The sequence below is a fragment of the Vicugna pacos genome, chromosome 17 (assembly GCF_048564905.1).
Source record: "Vicugna pacos chromosome 17, VicPac4, whole genome shotgun sequence".
Classification (NCBI taxonomy): domain Eukaryota; kingdom Metazoa; phylum Chordata; class Mammalia; order Artiodactyla; family Camelidae; genus Vicugna; species Vicugna pacos.
The window spans coordinates 20,182,436-20,199,886 of NC_133003.1; the positions used below are offsets into that span (position 1 = coordinate 20,182,436).

At 44.2% G+C, this 17,451-nt stretch overlaps 2 protein-coding genes across 21 annotated transcripts in view; one reads left to right on the forward strand and one right to left on the reverse strand.

Annotated features, from left to right (window-relative positions):
• The window catches only part of KIF9 (kinesin family member 9), a 41,177-nt gene extending 38,959 nt beyond the window's left edge, over nt 1–2,218 (reverse strand). For 3 of the 14 annotated variants that reach the window (XM_072941161.1, XM_072941156.1, XM_072941166.1), the window contains exons 1-2: nt 1,803–2,025; nt 815–1,064 (exon numbers count right to left, since the gene is read on the reverse strand). Coding sequence is in view for 8 of the 14 variants with exons in the window: in XM_072941156.1 (XP_072797257.1) it covers nt 815–851 (37 nt within the window). In the remaining 6 variants the exon portion in view is untranslated. Of the gene's footprint in view, nt 1–814; nt 1,065–1,604; nt 1,707–1,802; nt 2,026–2,046 lie in introns of those variants that run through there. The other 11 variants (XM_072941164.1, XM_072941162.1, XM_072941165.1 and 8 more) reach the window with 9 other exon arrangements.
• A 161-nt stretch (nt 2,219–2,379) lies between these two features.
• The window catches only part of KLHL18 (kelch like family member 18), a 49,912-nt gene continuing 34,840 nt past the window's right edge, over nt 2,380–17,451 (forward strand). For 2 of the 7 annotated variants that reach the window (XM_072941167.1, XM_072941168.1), the window contains exons 1-2: nt 2,380–2,708; nt 7,623–7,726. In XM_072941167.1, the coding sequence (XP_072797268.1) occupies nt 2,519–2,708; nt 7,623–7,726 (294 nt within the window). In that variant the 5' untranslated portion in view covers nt 2,380–2,518. Of the gene's footprint in view, nt 2,709–6,277; nt 6,422–7,622; nt 7,727–17,451 lie in introns of all 7 variants that reach the window. The other 5 variants (XM_006200735.4, XM_006200736.4, XM_031686661.2 and 2 more) reach the window with 4 other exon arrangements.

Below are 17,451 nucleotides of genomic sequence, written 5' to 3' on the forward strand. Positions count from 1 at the left end.
ACTTTCATATTTGCCTGCTGTAGGGTGTGTGACCACTTCTCACATTCCTCAAGAAATTATTTTATGGACGTATTATCCAGGCCACTATGAGATTTTAGAAGGCCAAATTCAGATCTTTTAGTTTTGAGAAAATGAATCTGAAAGGTATTCATGTGAGTAAGAAGAATGGTTTGTCCAATTTCAGTTCTAAAGTTTTTGTTTGCAGAATTGAGCTCTAGAAATACAAAGCCACATATAGCTCTAACATGACTCCCCAACTGAGGAAACTGAAGAGAGTATCTCATCTTCAAGTTCACTTTGATCTAGGCTATTGGAAAATAGAGAGTAGGGGGAGGTGTGTTTGGACTCAAGCAAACATTTACACTCCATCTCTAAAGCTCTGGGAACCATTCCCCAAACCAGTCCGAGGGCTCATCCTGCTGCCCAGGAAAGCTAAGATGCTGCCCAGGGTGCCTCTGAAAGGGACCATGAAGGGCAGCTCTTGGGGCGGGTGTCCAAGCCTCCCTCCCTGCGGCCCCAATCCACTGACAGCCCAAGGTCAGCACAGGCCAGTTCCAAGCAAAGCCCTCCCCTCAGAGCCTGTCCCTTTTCTGCCCAGCACTTTGCCAACATGCAAATGCACATGCACATGCAATCATCCTACCTGTGCTTCCCAAGGACCTCCCCATGCTTACACCCATGGCTCCACCTGTGCCACGAGCCATATCCACCTAAGGCAAGCCCTCTCTGTTAACTGCATCCCTCCTGTGAGTTCCCTACCCAGCGGTCCCTCAACACCCAGACATTTGGGGACCCCATGCCATCTTGCACTTACTGAAATAACGCTTGTCACCGTTCTTACGCCGCATCATATGAGCGGGTTTCAGCTCCCAAATTAAATTATAAGCAGCTTAAGGGGCAGGACTGTGCCTTTTCTCTCTTTTGAATCCCCCCTCAAAGTCCAGAACAGTGCCCAGCACAGGTCAGGTGCTCAAGAAAATGGTGATTGGTGGTGATGGTCATGGTAATGGCTGGAAGTCAGAGGGTGGCTGAATCTCCACATGTGGGTCCATCTTCAGTCACTACTGAGAGAGTCCCAAAGGGCACATGATGTCACTCCCCTCCCACACCACCTCCAACCCTGAGCCCACAGCCCTTCCAGGAGGACACTTGGTTTCCAGGCACCACGGCAAGAAGCCAACTTCAGCCCCTCACCACACGCTTCCTTTTTGTAAGTCCTTCCTTTTAGTAGGGTCTTTATGCCTCAGGACCTAGTAGGGAATACCTCTCTCTCATGGGCACCACCCTTAGATATTTCTGGTGTAAATAAGAGAACCGCTGAGGCCACCAGGAGACCTTCCTACTGAGAGGCTCGTGGTTTTCTCATTTGTTTTAGGGGTGGGAATGAACAGAATCGCCACCAAGCACCCCTGAAAGCTCGGTAAAGGGAGAGGACCAGGTAGGACCCTATCTTCCAGAGCTTCCGTCCAGAAAAGAGTCCTTCATGTTGAACTCTCATAGCCACCAGAGAGGCAGCAGCATCTGAACCCCACCCAAATACGGTCCAGGTGCATTTGCACCTAGCCTTGAGCTAAACAAAAGACTCAGATCCAGGTAGAACTGACCTTTCCCCCTTTTCTAACCCAAAATGCTGGATGCCTATGTGGAGTCTGGGAGGCAGTGGGCCTTGGGACCATTCCTGTCCCTCTCTAAAACGGTTTCCGTGTCTGTAAAGCAAAGGATTGGGGCTGGTGATCCCGAAGCCCCTTCAGTTAGAAAACCGACGAATACAGAAGGGTTCAGAAGACTAGAGATCTGCAAACCTCAGGAGCGACGTAGGACCCTCCTGGGGCAAGGAAAGTTAGATCCAAAGACCCTAAGCCGCAGCTAGGCTGAAAGTGTCTCCGCGATACCGCCCCCTCCCTGGTCAGGGTTTCACAGATCAGCGAACCAAGCTGGGGGACACTTGGGCTGTGTTCAGATTTCAGCAACTGCTTGCCGCCCAGGCGGACAACCCCCTTCCGGCCTCCCTTCTCCCCACCCCAGCGGCGCGCGACCCCCGCTCACCGCTCGGGAGGCAGGAGCCCTCCAGCAGCGCGACCGCTGAGTGAGCGGAGACCCAAACCCGGCACGCACCGCTGCCGAGCTGTGTACACAGTCGCCGTGGCAACGGGCCGCTTCCGGAGATCCCGGAAGTACATGGTGGTGGCGGAAATGAGATCCGCGGTCCTCTGCTGAGTTACAGGCAGGGTCAGGGCCGAATCAGGAGGACGCGAGATGGGACCAACTAAACTAGAAAGACTTCGACAGCTGCAAGCACGAAGTCAGGGTCGGGGTAGCGAGGGAACGAAAGATGCGCAAGAACCAGGAAGCGGGGTGGCTGCGCTTCCGGCGCAGAGTAGTCTGAGACTACGGCGGCCGCGCAGGCCCGTCTGACGCCAGCCCTGCCTCCGGGCAGCTGTCCGCACGCGCCCTCGCCCCGCCCTGCTTAGTCTGGAGTCGGCAGGCCAGGCCTGCGCAGTCGCGGCGTCCGGGGAAGATGGTGGAGGACGGCGCGGAGGAGCTGGAGGACCTGGTGCACTTCTCCGTGTCCGAGTTGCCTAGTCGCGGCTACGGCGTCATGGAGGAGATCCGGCGGCAGGGCAAGCTGTGCGACGTGACGCTGAAGGTGCCGGGGGCTGGACGGCGCGAGGCTGAGGGCCAAAGGACCCAATGGGGAGGGAAGAAAGGTGGGGGATAGGGGAAGAGAGGTCTAGTGCGCAGAGGGGTGGGGAAAGGAGGTTGGAGGGAGAGCGAGTAGGGGAGAGAGAGATGCCAGAGTGGGAGAGGGGGATTGGGGCCGAATGGGGAGATGGATAGGGACAGCCTCTTAGCCCTTAGAAGGAAAGGCTGAGAGCGGCGCCGCTGAGGCCCTCAGAATGTATGGAGACATTGGGGTGTCTGCCTCCCTTTTCTGTTACACAGACAAGAGAAAATGGACTTACAGCCCCTCTAGGGAAGAAGGGGCGGTGGCCGTGGCCGTCTCTACATTCTTCTGACGGGCATCACGGAAGCACCTTTTCTTGCCACCATAGACGTTTCTTTATGCCCCTCGAAGTTAGCTGCGCTGTTGTAGAGGTGGAGGCTTTTCCTTAGGAGTCATTCCTTGCCCTTGATTGTTAGATTACTTCCTTGTCTCTTAAGAGCTTTTAACCTCGGATCTGGAAATCTTTTGAGGTGGGCAGCTATGCTTCCCGACACTGAAAGGCACACCCCCAGCACCACCACCTCAAAGATCTCGGAGAATGGATTGATGGGCTGCGTGGGGAGAGGGATTTCTTGACCACCTGTTCCCTATTGGCATTATGGGCTCAAGAGCCAGACTTCGTCCTGTGCTTTGCATCCGTTCCCACTGGAGAGGCATGCTGTGCTACTCCTTAGCTCAGCTGCTGAGCCACGTGAAGAAGCCCTCCAGGTAGGGAGATGCTGTTGCAAGCCGCGTTCCGTGGTGGGCTTTGGCTAGAAGGCTACCAGCATTTGTGAAGGACTCTGTTGAAAAAAAAAACAAAACAAAAACAAAACTATGTAGAGATCTCTTTGTTCTATAGGGTAAAGGAAACTTTTCCTTTTTCACTTATTTGAGTCAGACCTCTGGAGACAGTCGAGTAGAATAGTTAAGAGTGCGGCTTTGGAGATAGAAGGATTTGGATTACAATCCTAGGTATAACCTTGGGCAAGTTACTTAATCTCTCTAAGCATCAGTTTTCCAAATGTAAAAATAAGGATGATTCCTAATTCTTAGTATGAAGATTAAATGAGAAAATTTGTGGTATTATTTGCATAATGCCTAGCCTAAGGTTTTTGTCAGTCTAAACCCCTCCTGAAGGAGATTAGTTTTCCTGGAGAGGAGTCAAGTGGACTGAGAGGGAAAAGCATCTTTAGTGTGGAACCAAGAGGTCTGAGAAAAATGAGCTGGGCTAAAGGAGGAAGAGGAAGTAAATATAAATGAGAAATTTTTGTCCACTGTGATTGCATGGTAGTAGACTTTGAGGCTACTAGAAATTTGTAAGCAAAAGAGTGATCTGGTGATGGCACTAACACTTGGTGTGAGTAGACTGGTGAAAAGCAGTAATGGGGGAGAATTTTCAGATTAAGATTTAGGCTGTAAGGGTGAGCCAGGGAAGACACAGAGAAGCGAAAAGGGCCAGATGGCCTGGGTTTGAATCATGGCTCTGCCACTTATTAGCCATGAAAACAGCACTGGTGATTCTGTTCCTTCATCTGTAAAATGGGGATTGTCACCTACCTAGTAAGAGTGCTGAGGACTCCACTAGTTAATGCACTTAAAACGATCATGTAATGAATACTCAGTAAGTAGTAGATATTTATGAATAATAACTTAATGGGGTTTCCCATTAAAGGGAAGTATAGATAAACGCATATGTTCAACCTGCCACTTTGAATTCATTTTAGCTTCTGATTAATTTTGGATGTTTCATCTATACATCATGTTCATTGCCTTAAAAGAGTTTGCAAACCATTGGTCTACTTGAATAGCTTGCATTTTTACAGATAAGGATCAAGCCCACAGGGAGAACAGGCTTGTCCAAGGTCACAGGTTGAACTGAGCAGAGCTAGGACTAGAGACTAGACTCCTGGAGTCTGGACTCCAGGTCAAGTGTTCTTTCATGCTCTACTGTTGCCTTTTCTATCACTGACATGACTGAACTGATTTCAGCTGATAGCATGTGATTTACTCTACCTCAAGTCAGTTGTACTCATCCTGTACAACATGTCACCTTTTCTGTCTCCCCAAGTTTTAGGGAGAGTGTGACAGGCAGCATTAGCAGGCATGTCACTTTCTCAGAATTCACTGCCAACTCCTGAACCTTGCTTAATTTTCTTTTTGGGAAGATCTGTTGTTTAAATTGCTTGGGTGCCTGTTGGATAGTTAAGTAGAGGTGTAACAGAAAAGAGTAATATATTAGATTTTTCAATCACATTCTGTATCTTTGGTGACTTGAACCTCTTTGAAAAACTGAAAGTGCTGAACCCTCTCAGAAAAATGCACATACTTTTTCAAACATGCAAAATTTTCCATTTGGTCATGGGAGCAATTCCCATGAAGCCCATCTTTGGATCTTGGATGATGAATCAAACTGAATAGTATTTTCCTATCAAAAAAAGCCATGCTACTTCTCTTTGGCAAGTCATTTTATCTTAAAGTTTAGGAGCGTAGTAGTGCAAGACTTTTTGGCACCCTGTAGCATAAGGCTTAGTCTGAGTAGAGAGGTTTTCATCCACAGAAGTTCTCGTCTCCTCTTCTCAACAGTTGGTTTCGTCTCCTTTTCCTCTGGGCTGCCAGGAGCCCAGTGCTCAGGCCTCATCTGTCTGTTCATCTGGGTCCAGCAAATTTAGCAGACTCCCCAGATGCAATGAGTGTTCTCCAAACCTCTTCTTATTCATGAGATTTACACCTACCACATTCCTATATTTCTATTCTTCTCTCACATACTCATTTCTTTTTATTTGTGAGAGCAGAATGGGATCACCAAACCGTCATACTATTCACTGACTCATAAACTTAGAAGAGGGAGGAGCCTCCTCTCCACACACACACACACACACACACACATTTTGTTTTGCAACCACTAGTAAATGGTTCCTCAAAGATCTGCTGGCATCAGTCTTCCCAGCATTTTGCCAAGGCCCCTGCCAAAGTTTTGAATCCACATCTGAGCATTTATCCTTCAAAAGGAAATGTCTTTTCCGTGGGTGAAAGGCACAGTATTAGAATACTTCCTTTTGACCCACTACACTCAAGTACACAGTTTTCACTGAAACTGACTTCAAGAGCCACACATTTGAGTCTGGAATCTCAGCTAATTTGTTGTCACACTCATTTTGTGATGAAAGAGTAGGTGGAGGAGGATATGGAAGTGAGGGAAGGACTTGTTGATGCACGCCATTTTTATATTATGTGTAGTGTAGAGTTACGCAGGTATAATTATAGAGCTGGAATAATCATATGAAAAGGAGCCTTAGAGGTCCTCTATCAAAGCCATCCATTTTACAGATGAAAAAAACCCTGAGGCCTAGAGATATTAAGGGATTGCCCAAGGCACAAAGCTGTATTATCTGAGATCCACCACAGCTGTTTGTTGGTGGAAGCGATGCTTTTACATCCTTTGTCGGATTACTCACCTGCCTGCTAATGGTACAAAGCAGAGCAGGGGACAGACAGCATCTGCAGTGTCATCTTTGAGCGTGGAGGACAGTGATGTGTATGGCCAGATGCAACACCACTGTTCTATTTCAGGAGAGAAGACAGATGCAGGCTTTTTCTGCTAGTCTTCTGGACACATGAATTTTTGACTCCTTTGATTTGGAAATGACTCCTGATTGGGAAATACAGTGCTTCTGAATTCGTGCATTCCCGGGACTTTCTTCTGACTTTTTTCAGGTAGTTGCGTTTATTTGAGTAATTTTAATTTTATTAGAATGAGTAATAGAACTCTTTAATGAGTAATTAGAACTAAGGGGAAGAATGTGCTCCTTGATGAATTCATATTCATCAAAAAGTCAGTTTTGCTCTTTCTTCTTCTTCGAGTTATGCTGTGGGTGATACTGTTAAAGTCGGACACTGATTAGATGTATGAGAGAGCTTGATGCTGCCTCACATGTAGGTGGGAAAAGAGTTGGAGGTATCTTGGAAAATCAGTTAACTGGCCCAGCAATATTCATGAGGTTCACCCTTGGGCTGCTGGAGCTTGGCTGGCCAGTTGGGTGTATTTCAGAAGCCTGTGTCTGGGGATGCTTCTTACTGCAGGTGGTTCCTTTACTGTTTTGTACTGGAGACTCCATTGTTTGCACCTTGCCACGCCTGGTTCAGTGTGTAGGCTGGTTGATTGAAAATGAGACCACATTGTTTTTCTAGAGGTGTGTTCCTAGCCCCTCCTAAATTATAAGCCTGGCATCTGCCTTCCTCCTGTGGTTTGTTAGGGTTTGACACTCCCTTTGCCTCTTTGGCATAGAAAGCAGCCAGCTTCCCCACAGTTAGTTTAGACCTTTTTCTACCCAAACAACTGATCATATCATTACTTGTTTCCAGCTGGGAAGAAGAGAGAATGAATCAAAATGTGTGAACCAAGAGATGGCAAGCATTTTCTGTAAAGAGCCAGACAGTAAATATTTTAGGATTTGTGGGTCATACAGTTTCAGTTGCAGCTACTCCACTCTGATGTTGTAGCACCAAAGCAGCTGTACACGATACATAAACGAATGAGTCTGGTTGTGTTCTAGTGAAACTTTATTTACAAAAACAGGTGTGGGCCAAACACGTTCATATACTGATACAGTCTTTGTAAAGTTTAAGGCTTTTGGAGTGGATTACACTTGCTTTATTGCCCCAGTATGTGCTTCTGTGGTTTCAGAAACTGGAAGCATCTCTTGTTAAAGAGTGCAGGTAAGCCAGAAATGAAAAACTCTTCTTCCAGATCACTGCAGGTGATCATGGAACTATCCTGGTTGGTGACTGAATAACTGTCGTAGAAGTTTTTGTTCTGTTTGCATCTCATCTTTACGGTCTTGTAACTCTGCTGAAGCTTGAAGCAGACTATTTCCAAAGCATTAACTAAAGACAACATGCTCCCTTTCTGTCTCAGTTGAAGCTGAGGATGCTCAGCTGCTTGCAGAATGGCAGGCCAGAGGAGACCGTGATGGCTCCTGTGTTCCCGTGGACCTGACGGCTGTGTTCAGGGCCGTGAAGGTAAGGGCCAGAGTTTGGGCATTTGGCAGGCAAGATAGAAGATCAGTAGTTCAGATATGGCCCAATATGTCTGGGCAGTGTGCTGCATATCTGATGAGAACATGCCTTTCAGAGAAGAAGCTCCAAGCGGGAGGGAATAGCTCAGTGGTAGAGCTCATGCTTAGCAGGCATGAGGTTCTGGGTTCAATCCCCAGTGCCTCCATTAAAAAAATAAATAAGTAAGTAAATAAATAAATTACCTCCTCCTCCCCACAAAAATAAATAAATAAGCTCCAGAACAGATATTCATACAACATACAAGCATGTTCATAACAGCATTGTTCACAACAACCAAAAGACGGAGGCAACCCAAGGATGCATTGATGGTGAATGGATAAACAAAATGTGATATGTTTTGTTCCATTCATACAGTGGAATAATATTGCATACATGCAGTGGAACATTATTCAGCCCTAAAAAGAGAAGGACATTCTGACACATGCTACAACATGGGTGAACCTTAAAACATTATGCCAAGTGAAATAAGCCAGTCACAGAAGGACAAATATTTTATGATTCCACTTAAATAAAGTAACTAGAGGAGTCAAATTTGTAAAGATAAAAAGTGAAATGGAGATTGCTCAGGGACTGGGAGAGGAGGGAGTGGGGAGTGAGTGTTTAATGTGTAGTTTCAGTTTAGGAAGGTGGAGAAGTTCTGGAGATGGAGAGTGGTGATGGTTGCACAACAGTGTGAATGTACTACTGAACTGTCCACTTAAAAATGGTTAAAATGGTAAATTTTATGTTACGTATATTTTACCACAATGAAAAAAAAAAAAGATAAGCTGACGAAGACTTGTTACCAGGTGGGCAAGTGAGATTAGATTGCTTACAGTGCAGTGGGGCTGGAGAGACACTAAAGAGAATTTGTCTCTGTATCCAAACCCACTGATCAGAAACATTTCATACTAAGGAGTAATCTTGCTTTAGCTTTTGCAATAAGCTGCTTCAGCTGTTGAGAGCTGAATTTTATTAGCTCAGCCCTGTGGCTGCACTTCAAATGGTCACTTAAAAGGAATCAACCTCTAAGAGATAGACATTTAAGTGATGCACACATGTTATAAGCTTATTTTTCCCCTGGGATGATTTGTAAAAATCTAAATGTACGTGACCTTGACAGAGCTATCCTGAGGATCAGTGAAACACATTGTGCTAACCTGTCTTCCAACTAAAGGTTTGTTGGCGTAGTCTGCAGATTACAAATGACTTTCAAATCTATATTTCAACCCCTTGTTTTGTCCCTAAACACTCAACTTGCATTTCCATTTGTCCTGTTGATCCTCATACTCATTAAGTGTGAAAATGAAGCCTTTTTCTCTTCTAAACTATCTTTTCTTTTGTTCCCTTCGTGTAAGGATCGCACACCATCCACCCAGTCACATAGGATTGAAACTCTGAGGTTGGCTTTGATTCATCCTCTCTCTTTTACGCATATGTTGTGGCATTTATCGCAGTAATTGCCACATAATTATATACAGTATTATAACTCCAGAGAGTGGGAGCTGTGACTGAATCCTATACTGAGATGTCTGCATAACAGGTGCTTAGTAATCCACTGTCCTAATCCAGACCCTCTCCACCTTTCACCTAACCCGGGCTTTCTTTACCTCTGGCAGTATGCTGAGAATTCTTCCAGACCCTTTAGGGGAAGATGCTGGTGCAGCCAACAGATTGTTTTTCCTCAGGCTCAGCTCTAATCACGTCATTCTGCTGCTCTGCGTGGCTTCCCTTTCATTCCCATTTGACAGGTTATCAGCAGATATGTCGGTGCCCCCCATGAGCCCAGCACTGTCCTAAGTGCTGGGGCCACAGCAGTGAGCAGAGTTGGCAAAGTCTGTGTGAGTGTTAGCTGACCTTCTAGGCGGTAGCAGATAATAAATAAGTAGATATAACATGTCCAGGGACTCATGCTGTGCTGTTTTTGTTAGAGGGACCAGAGCCAGGCCCTCTGAGTAGAGATCTGATGAAGTGAAGGAGGGATCCCTGAGCGTAACTGAGGGAAGAGTATTCTCGGTGGAGGGAGTGATGAGCATAGGTGAAGCAGGAGCACAGTTGGCACTTTGGGGAAACAGCAAGCAGCTGGTGTGGTAAGAATAGAGTGACCCAGGAAGAAAGTGGAAGGACACGATGTTGGAGAGGCAGCCCCCAGGCCCAACATAGTTCCTTGCACAAGACAGTATGGCTCAGGAAATAACTTGTTGAATGAGTGAGTGACTGGATGAATGAATGAAGCTAGGCAGTATTTATTTGTGAACGAAGAATCAGGGCAGGGCAGAGCAGAGTGGGTCTTAGAGTTGTACCTAAGAGAGGTACGATGCATTTTCCATAGTTCATGAAGCAAGCACAGGATTTCACGGGACTTTGCCCTTCTTGTCCCATTCAGGAGAGATGATGCTAACAACCAGAGCAAGAGAGACCAATTCTGGCTTGTTCTGGGAGGAATGTCTGTTCCACACCACAGAGAAAATCAGAGGTCAGAAACTTGTCAGGCAAGCAGGAAGTAGAACAGAGCTGCTCAGCTCTTGGTGGTTTTTAAAGGCGCTCCTGCCCACATTGGGTAAAGTTTGTCTTTTTTCCACATGTCATAGGCTATCACTTTAAGTCAGTGAGACATCTGGGCAGGGCTGTGGGGTAGTGGGAGTGCAGGAGCAGCAGGTGGTGGCTGGTTTTCGGTAGGATTAATGGAAGGACTGCTGATTTAACTGAATCTCTGATTATTCTAAGCTGCTCACAGAAATCCGTCACTGCCGTCTGTGAGATACAAGAGGGAGAAGCTTAAGGATGTTCTGTTGGTGTTGACTGCCACTCCTGGGTGACTTTTCTAGGATCTCCAGCGGTGTTCTTGATACTCTAGTTCCTCCAGACTTGGCCCCTCTCTTCCTTTCTCTCCTAGATGCCCACGTTTTCCACCTGCTGACTCTTCTTAAGATCTATGCTCTCCAACTTCTGGTCCTTTGCTCCAGTATTCCTTTGGCTTGGAGTATCTGCTCCCCTCTGCCAGCAGAGTCCTACCCACGCTTCAAGGCTCCTTTTGTATTTTTCTCTTCTGAAGGGAAGAGAATCGTCCAAACACTCCTTCTGTTCTCGTAAAGCACTTTGCATTTGTGTCTGTTCAGCATTGTCTTGCGGTCACAAGTTTGCACGCCTGCCTCCCTGCCAGGCTGTATGCTTCTGTTGGGCAGAGACCCGAGCCATTTTCTTTCTTTTGCCCTGCCGTGTCAGTGGAGAGTGGCTGTGTGAAATCCCAGCTCTCTCAAGACACTCTTCTCATGTCCCTCCAGGTGCAGTAATCCCTCCCTCTTCCACTTTACTTCAGCCCCTCGTTATTCAGAGTGTCCTCATTGTACCTGTAGCATCTGCATTGCCTGAGAGCCTGTAAGAAGTGCAGAATCTCAAACCCCACCTCAGACCTGCTAAACTAAAATCTGGTGAATCTTACATCCTGTGCACACGAAAGTTTGAGAAGCATTGTCTTAACACTTTGCACTCACTCCCCTTGGCACACTGAGCAGTGAGTAGATGTGTTTGAGAATTTTCCTCCCCATCTAGATGTTGAGCTTCAGAAGCATGTGAAGCACCCATTATCCAGCACAGTTCTTGGCATGTTTCAAGTGCTGAGTTATCTGCAGGGGCCCCTGGCATTTGAGATGCTCCTTCAGTCAACATATTATTGAAGTGCATTCCGCTGTGTGTGGTGCTTTGCTTGATGCATGAGGCACCCTACCATGAGTAGGAGTCAGCCCATATCTTTGGCATTTAAAGATTGGTAGGGGAGATAGATACACATCAGCTAACTATGAGACAAGGCAGAGTGTGATATAACTGCACAGGTATCACCAGAGGCCTGAGGAAGCACCAAAGGGATAGCAGTTATTGGCATCTCAGAGGGTTTGATGGTTTCATGGAGAAGATGGTGTCTGATTGGTACCTTGCAGGATGAATAGGACTTTGGCAGACAGACATGGTGAGAAGAGGCACTCCAGGCTGCGGAGAGCCTATTCAAGGGCCCAGACATGAAAGTACACATGCAGGATGTTTCTTGACATGAAGGTACAAGGTGGAAGGTGCGACTGGGGAGATGGGTTAAATGCGGACTGAACTCCTTGAACACTCATGGTCAGGAGTCTGGATTAGTAAGAAACATTTGTAAATCACATGTGGTTGGTATAAGTAGGTGTTCAGTGGTTTCTGTCTCCCTGTCTCCCTCTTTCCTCCCATTCTACCTTGCTGGATATGGGTGTGGTGGGGGAGGGTTTGGAAGAGATGGGGACAGGCCTGAATGTTTAGCCAGCTCTTTTCATGGGACCATAGCCCAGGTCTTTTTTTAGTGCTAGCTGGTCAGCCACTTCCTCCCTCTCTCCCTTCCTGAATCACTTACCCAGCGGGGCCCCCTAAAGCAGAGAGACCCAAGCTCCATCATAGTGGGTTTCACACAGTGTGCTTTCAAATGCCATCAAAACCCCAGACTGAACCAGTTCTGTATGTTTATTGTACTTGCCGTCTGTTTCCCACCCGCTGAGTTTGTGAGAACTAGTCATGTCTTCCGATGGTGAGGTGGATGAGCATCCCTTTGCCTGTGTCCTGGGCTGGTGGGCAAGCTATCCAGCATTCAAGATGAAAGGACACACTCCCTACCCCCATTTCATTACATGACAGCTTGTTAGAAATGCACCTAAACTGGGCAACTGTGGTGTGGCCTGTTTATTCTTCTAAGGTTGGGACTGCACTGTGAGTGTGTAAGTCAAACCCTCAGCCAGTTGGCCCTAAGCCTTATCATCTTTTGTTTGAGGCTTTGACTTCAGCTAACGAATTTTTGGATAAGGCTAGAGAGTGACGCTCCTTATGCTTTCTTCAGTCGAAAGCCAGTGCCTTTCTCCCACCAGCTCCACCAGTCCTGAACTAGGTTAAAAATAAGAGGTGAAATTTATCAGAAGTTTTGTTATTTGTTTGTATCTCAAATGAAGGACTAAGAGCTACCTTTATGATGAAATCATTTTAGGATTCATTAAGAAGGCTTGAGAATAAGGTACTGTGTTAACTGCTAGGATACAAGCTTCCCTTTCCGTGGGAAGGATATTCCGCCTGGATGAGGAGACATTCATTAGGGACAAATAGGATGCTATAATATCTGCTGGCAGCTTGTACCAGGTGCACAGGAAGGGGAGAGCTGACTGCCTGGAAGTCAGGGAAGCCCCTTGGAGGAGGGAGCATTTGAGCTGGATCTTCAAGGATGAGGAGTAATTCATGGGGCAGAAAAATACAGGAGAAGGATCCAAGTAGAGGGAATAGGATGATGTAGGAGGGAATTGCCAGCAGCTTAGGCTAGGTGGGGGCCAGTTTAGAATTCGGATCTGACTTGTACGTGGTAGGGAGCCCAACAGAATTGGGACTGCCATGACCAGACTCAATTATAAATCGGGATGATTCCTTCAGAAGCTTCATTCATTCATTCAACAAATACTGAATGTTAATTTCTAGACTATTCTAGAAAATATGAAAGAGTACTCCCTTGGAGTGGGGAGGGTATAGCTCAGCGGTAGAGTGCATTCCTGGCATGCACGAGGTCCTGGGTTTAATCCCCAGCAGTACTTCTACCAAAAATAATAAATAAATAAACCTAATTAACTCCCCCACCAAAAAAAATTTGTTTTAATTAAAAAAAAGATTGCTCCTTTGGTGGAACTTATGTTTTAGTAAGACAGGTAAGTTAGCCATATCAAGCCACACCATTTGCTCTTGTCAGGGTTATCAGTAGCCTCTCCATACACAACGACTCACAATGTAGAGCTATTCTACAACCACAAAGATCTCCGTGGTGCCACCCCTTTATAGTCACACTGCACCCATCCCCCTCCCACCCACCACCCCTAATCTCTGGCAACCACTAATTTTTTCTCCATCTCCTAACAAGAATGTTACATAAATGGAATCGTAGGGTATGTGTCCTTTGAGATTGGCTTTTTTCACTCAGCAGAATGTGTTTGAGGGCCATCTGAGTTGTTGTGTATACAGTTTTATCCTTTTTATTTCTGAGTAGTATTCCATGGTATGGATGTACCACATTTTGTGTAACCACTCACCCACTGAAGAACATTTAGATTCTTTCCAGTTTCTGCTTATTATGAATAAAGCTCCTGTGAACATTCATTTGCAGGATTTTGCATGAACGCAGATTTTCATTCCTCTGGGATAAATGCCCAAGCATATGATTGGCATGCCACATGGTAAATTCATTTTCAGTTTTTGAAGAAATCACCAAACTATTTTCCAGAGAAGCTATACCATTTTACATTCCTGCCAGCACATATGAGTGCAGTGGTTAATTTTGTATGTCAATTTGACTAGGCTGTGATGCCCACTTGTTTGATCAAATACCAGTCTGGATGTTGCTGTGAAGATATTTTTTAGATGTGACTAACATCTAAATGAGTAGACTTAAAGAAAAGCAGATTACCCTCCATAATGTGATGGGCCTCATCCAATCAGTTGAAGATCTTACAAGCAAAAGCTGAGGTTTCCCTAAGAAGAAATAATTCTTCAAAATTTTGACATAGAACCCTGTCTGATTTTCCCAGTCCAGACTCTAGACTGCAATCTAGAAATCTTACCTGAATCTCTGTACACACACACGCGCGCGCACACGCACACACACACACATCCTACTTAACGTAATGAGTTATCCAGTTATCCAGTTCTTCTGCATCCTCATCAACTTTTGGTATTATCACTGTTTTTTATTGTAGCCATTTGTGAAATGCGTCGTGCTATCTCATGACCTAAATTTGCATTTCCCTAATTGATAATGCTGTTAAATATCTTTTCATGTGTTTGTCATCTGTCTATCCTTTTTGATGAAATGTCTCTTTCTGTCTTTTGACCATTTTCTCATGGATTGTTTTTGGTTTTTTTTTACTACTGAGTTTTTAGAGTTCTTTATATATATAGATATGAGTCCTTTGTCAAGGACTCATATTTGACAAATATGTCAAAAATATATTATTAAATAGTATTAAGTCCTATTATTAAAAAGTAGTATTTACAAATAATAATACAAATTTTTCAGCATATTTTGCAAAAAAATAATACTCTTGTTTTTGTTTCATCAGTGTATGTATGTATGTAGTGGGAAGATTTCTACACTAGCGTAGTCTACCGTTTTTATGAAACTGGGATTCTTCTGCTTATTCAGATCTGGGGAGGCCCGTTCACACCATCCAGAAAACATACTCTGCTGATCCCCGTTCCTTGGATTCCTGCAGAGGAAGGACAGGAGAGCCAAGACCTGCACCCTTAAATGAGGTCCTGCTGAGTCTGTCTTTAATAAGATCTTTCATTTCTTTTGTATCATTCAGTTTTGAAAAAGTCTTTCTTAAGGGTAGTATAAGTGTCCCCCATTTTACAAGCAGATAAAGTTGAGGCCAAGAAACACTGTACCTTTAATTTGTAAATTTAATCTATTTATTTATATTGCAAGTTTGCAAATATTTCCCCAGGCTTTAGGTTGTCTTTTAATTGTCTTAACAGAGTCTTTCACACGGCAAATGTTTTTAATTGATTCAGTCTGATTTATCAGTTTTTTTCCTTATAGATTGTATTTTTGGTCTCATGCCTAAGAATTTTTCACCACCCCCTAGGTCCTGTAGATTTTCTCCTGTGTTTCTTTCTAAAAGTTCTATATTTTAAAGTTTTACATTCAAGAATCTATGACCCATTTTGAATTAATTTTTGTGCAATCTGAGATGTATGTTGAAGTTCTTTTTTTTTTTTTTTTTTTTTTGCCTAAGGATGTCTAATTGCTCCAGCCCTGTTTGCTGAAAAGACTCTCTTTCCTCCATTTGGGGTACAAATGCTTTTGTATCTTTGTCAAAAATCATTTGGCTATACCTGTGTGGAGCTACTTCTGGGTTCTTTGTTCTGTTTCATTGGTCAGTGTCCTTATCCCTGAACTAGTACAACACAGTTTTGCTTATTCTAGCTTTATGTATAATAAATCGTGAAATCAGTAAGGTTATATTCCTCCTGCTTTATTCTTTCATTTATTTTACTTTTTCCCCGATTTTAACCAGTTTTTAGTGTGCAACTCACTGGCATTAAATGCAGTTACAATGTTGTGTAACCATAACTGCTGTTTACAAAACTTTATGACCCAAAGCAGAATCTTATAAACATTAAGCAGTAATTTGCAATTGCCCCGTCCCCCAGCCCCGGTAGTCTTTATTTTATTTTTTGTCCCTATGATTTGCCCTATTCTAGACCCTTCATCTAAGTGGAGTCATAAAATACTATCCTTTTGTGTCTAGTTTATTTCACTTAGTATAATGTTTTCAGGGTTCATCCATGTTACGGTATGTATTCAGATTTCACCTTTTTTTTAAAAAAATAGTCTTTATTTTTTTAGAGCAGCTTTAGGTTCACAGGAAAATTGGACATAAGACAGAGACTTCCTATACACTCCCTATTTCCACAGCACACACAGCCCGCGCCTCTATCATATCCTGCACCAGAGGGTACATTTGTTGTAATCAATAAACCTACACCAGCACATCATTATCACCCAACATCCCTAATTTACATTAGAGTTCATTCTTGATGTTGTATGTTCTATGATATTTGAGATGTGTGTATGACACGTATCCACCTTTATAATATTCATATAGAGTAGTTCCACTGCCCTAAAAGTCATTTGTGCTCCACCTGATCATCCTCCCCAACCCCTGGCAACCACTGATCCTTGTACTATATTGCCATAGTTTTGCCTTTTCCAGAATGTCATATAGTTGGAATCATCCAGCATGTAGCCTTTTCAGATTGGCTTCTTTCACTTAAATATGCGTTTAGGATTCCTCCAAGTCTTTTCTTTTCTTTTTTGGGCGGGGGGGGGGTCCAAAGTTCATTTTATTTATTTATTTATTTATTTTAACCTTTTTATTGATTTATAATCATTTTACAATGTGTCAAATTCCAGTGTTCAGCACAATTTTTCAGTCATTTATGGACATATACACACTCATTGTCACATTTTTTTCTCTGTGAGTTATCATAACATTTTGTGTATATTTCCCTGTGCTATACAGTGTAATCTTGTTTATCTATTCTACAATTTTGAAATCCCAATCTATCCCTTCCCACCCTCCACCCCCCTGGTAACCACAAGTCTGTATTCTCTGTCTGTGAGTCTATTTCTGTTCTGTATTTACGCTTTGTTTTTGTTTGTTTGTTTTTGTTTTTGTTTTTTAGATTCCACATATGAGCGATCTCATATGGTATTTTTCTTTCTCTTTCTGGCTTACTTCACTTAGAATGACATTCTCCAGGATCATCCATGTTGCTGCAAATGGCATTATGTTGTCGGTTTTTATGGCTGAATAGTATTCCATTGTATAAATATACCACATCTTTATCCAGTCACCTGTTGATGGACATTTAGGCTGTTTCCATGTTTTGACTATTGTAAATAGTGCTGCTGTGAACATTGGAGTGCAGGTGTCATCCTGAAGTAGATTTCCTTCTGGATACAAGCCCAGGAGTGGGATTCCTGGGTCATATGGTAAGTCTATTCCTAGTCTTTTGAGGAATCTCCACACTGTTTTCCATAGTGGCTGCACCAAACTGCATTCCCACCAGCAGTGTAGGAGGGTTCCCCTTTCTCCACAGCCTCTCCAGCATTTGTCATTTGTGGATTTTTG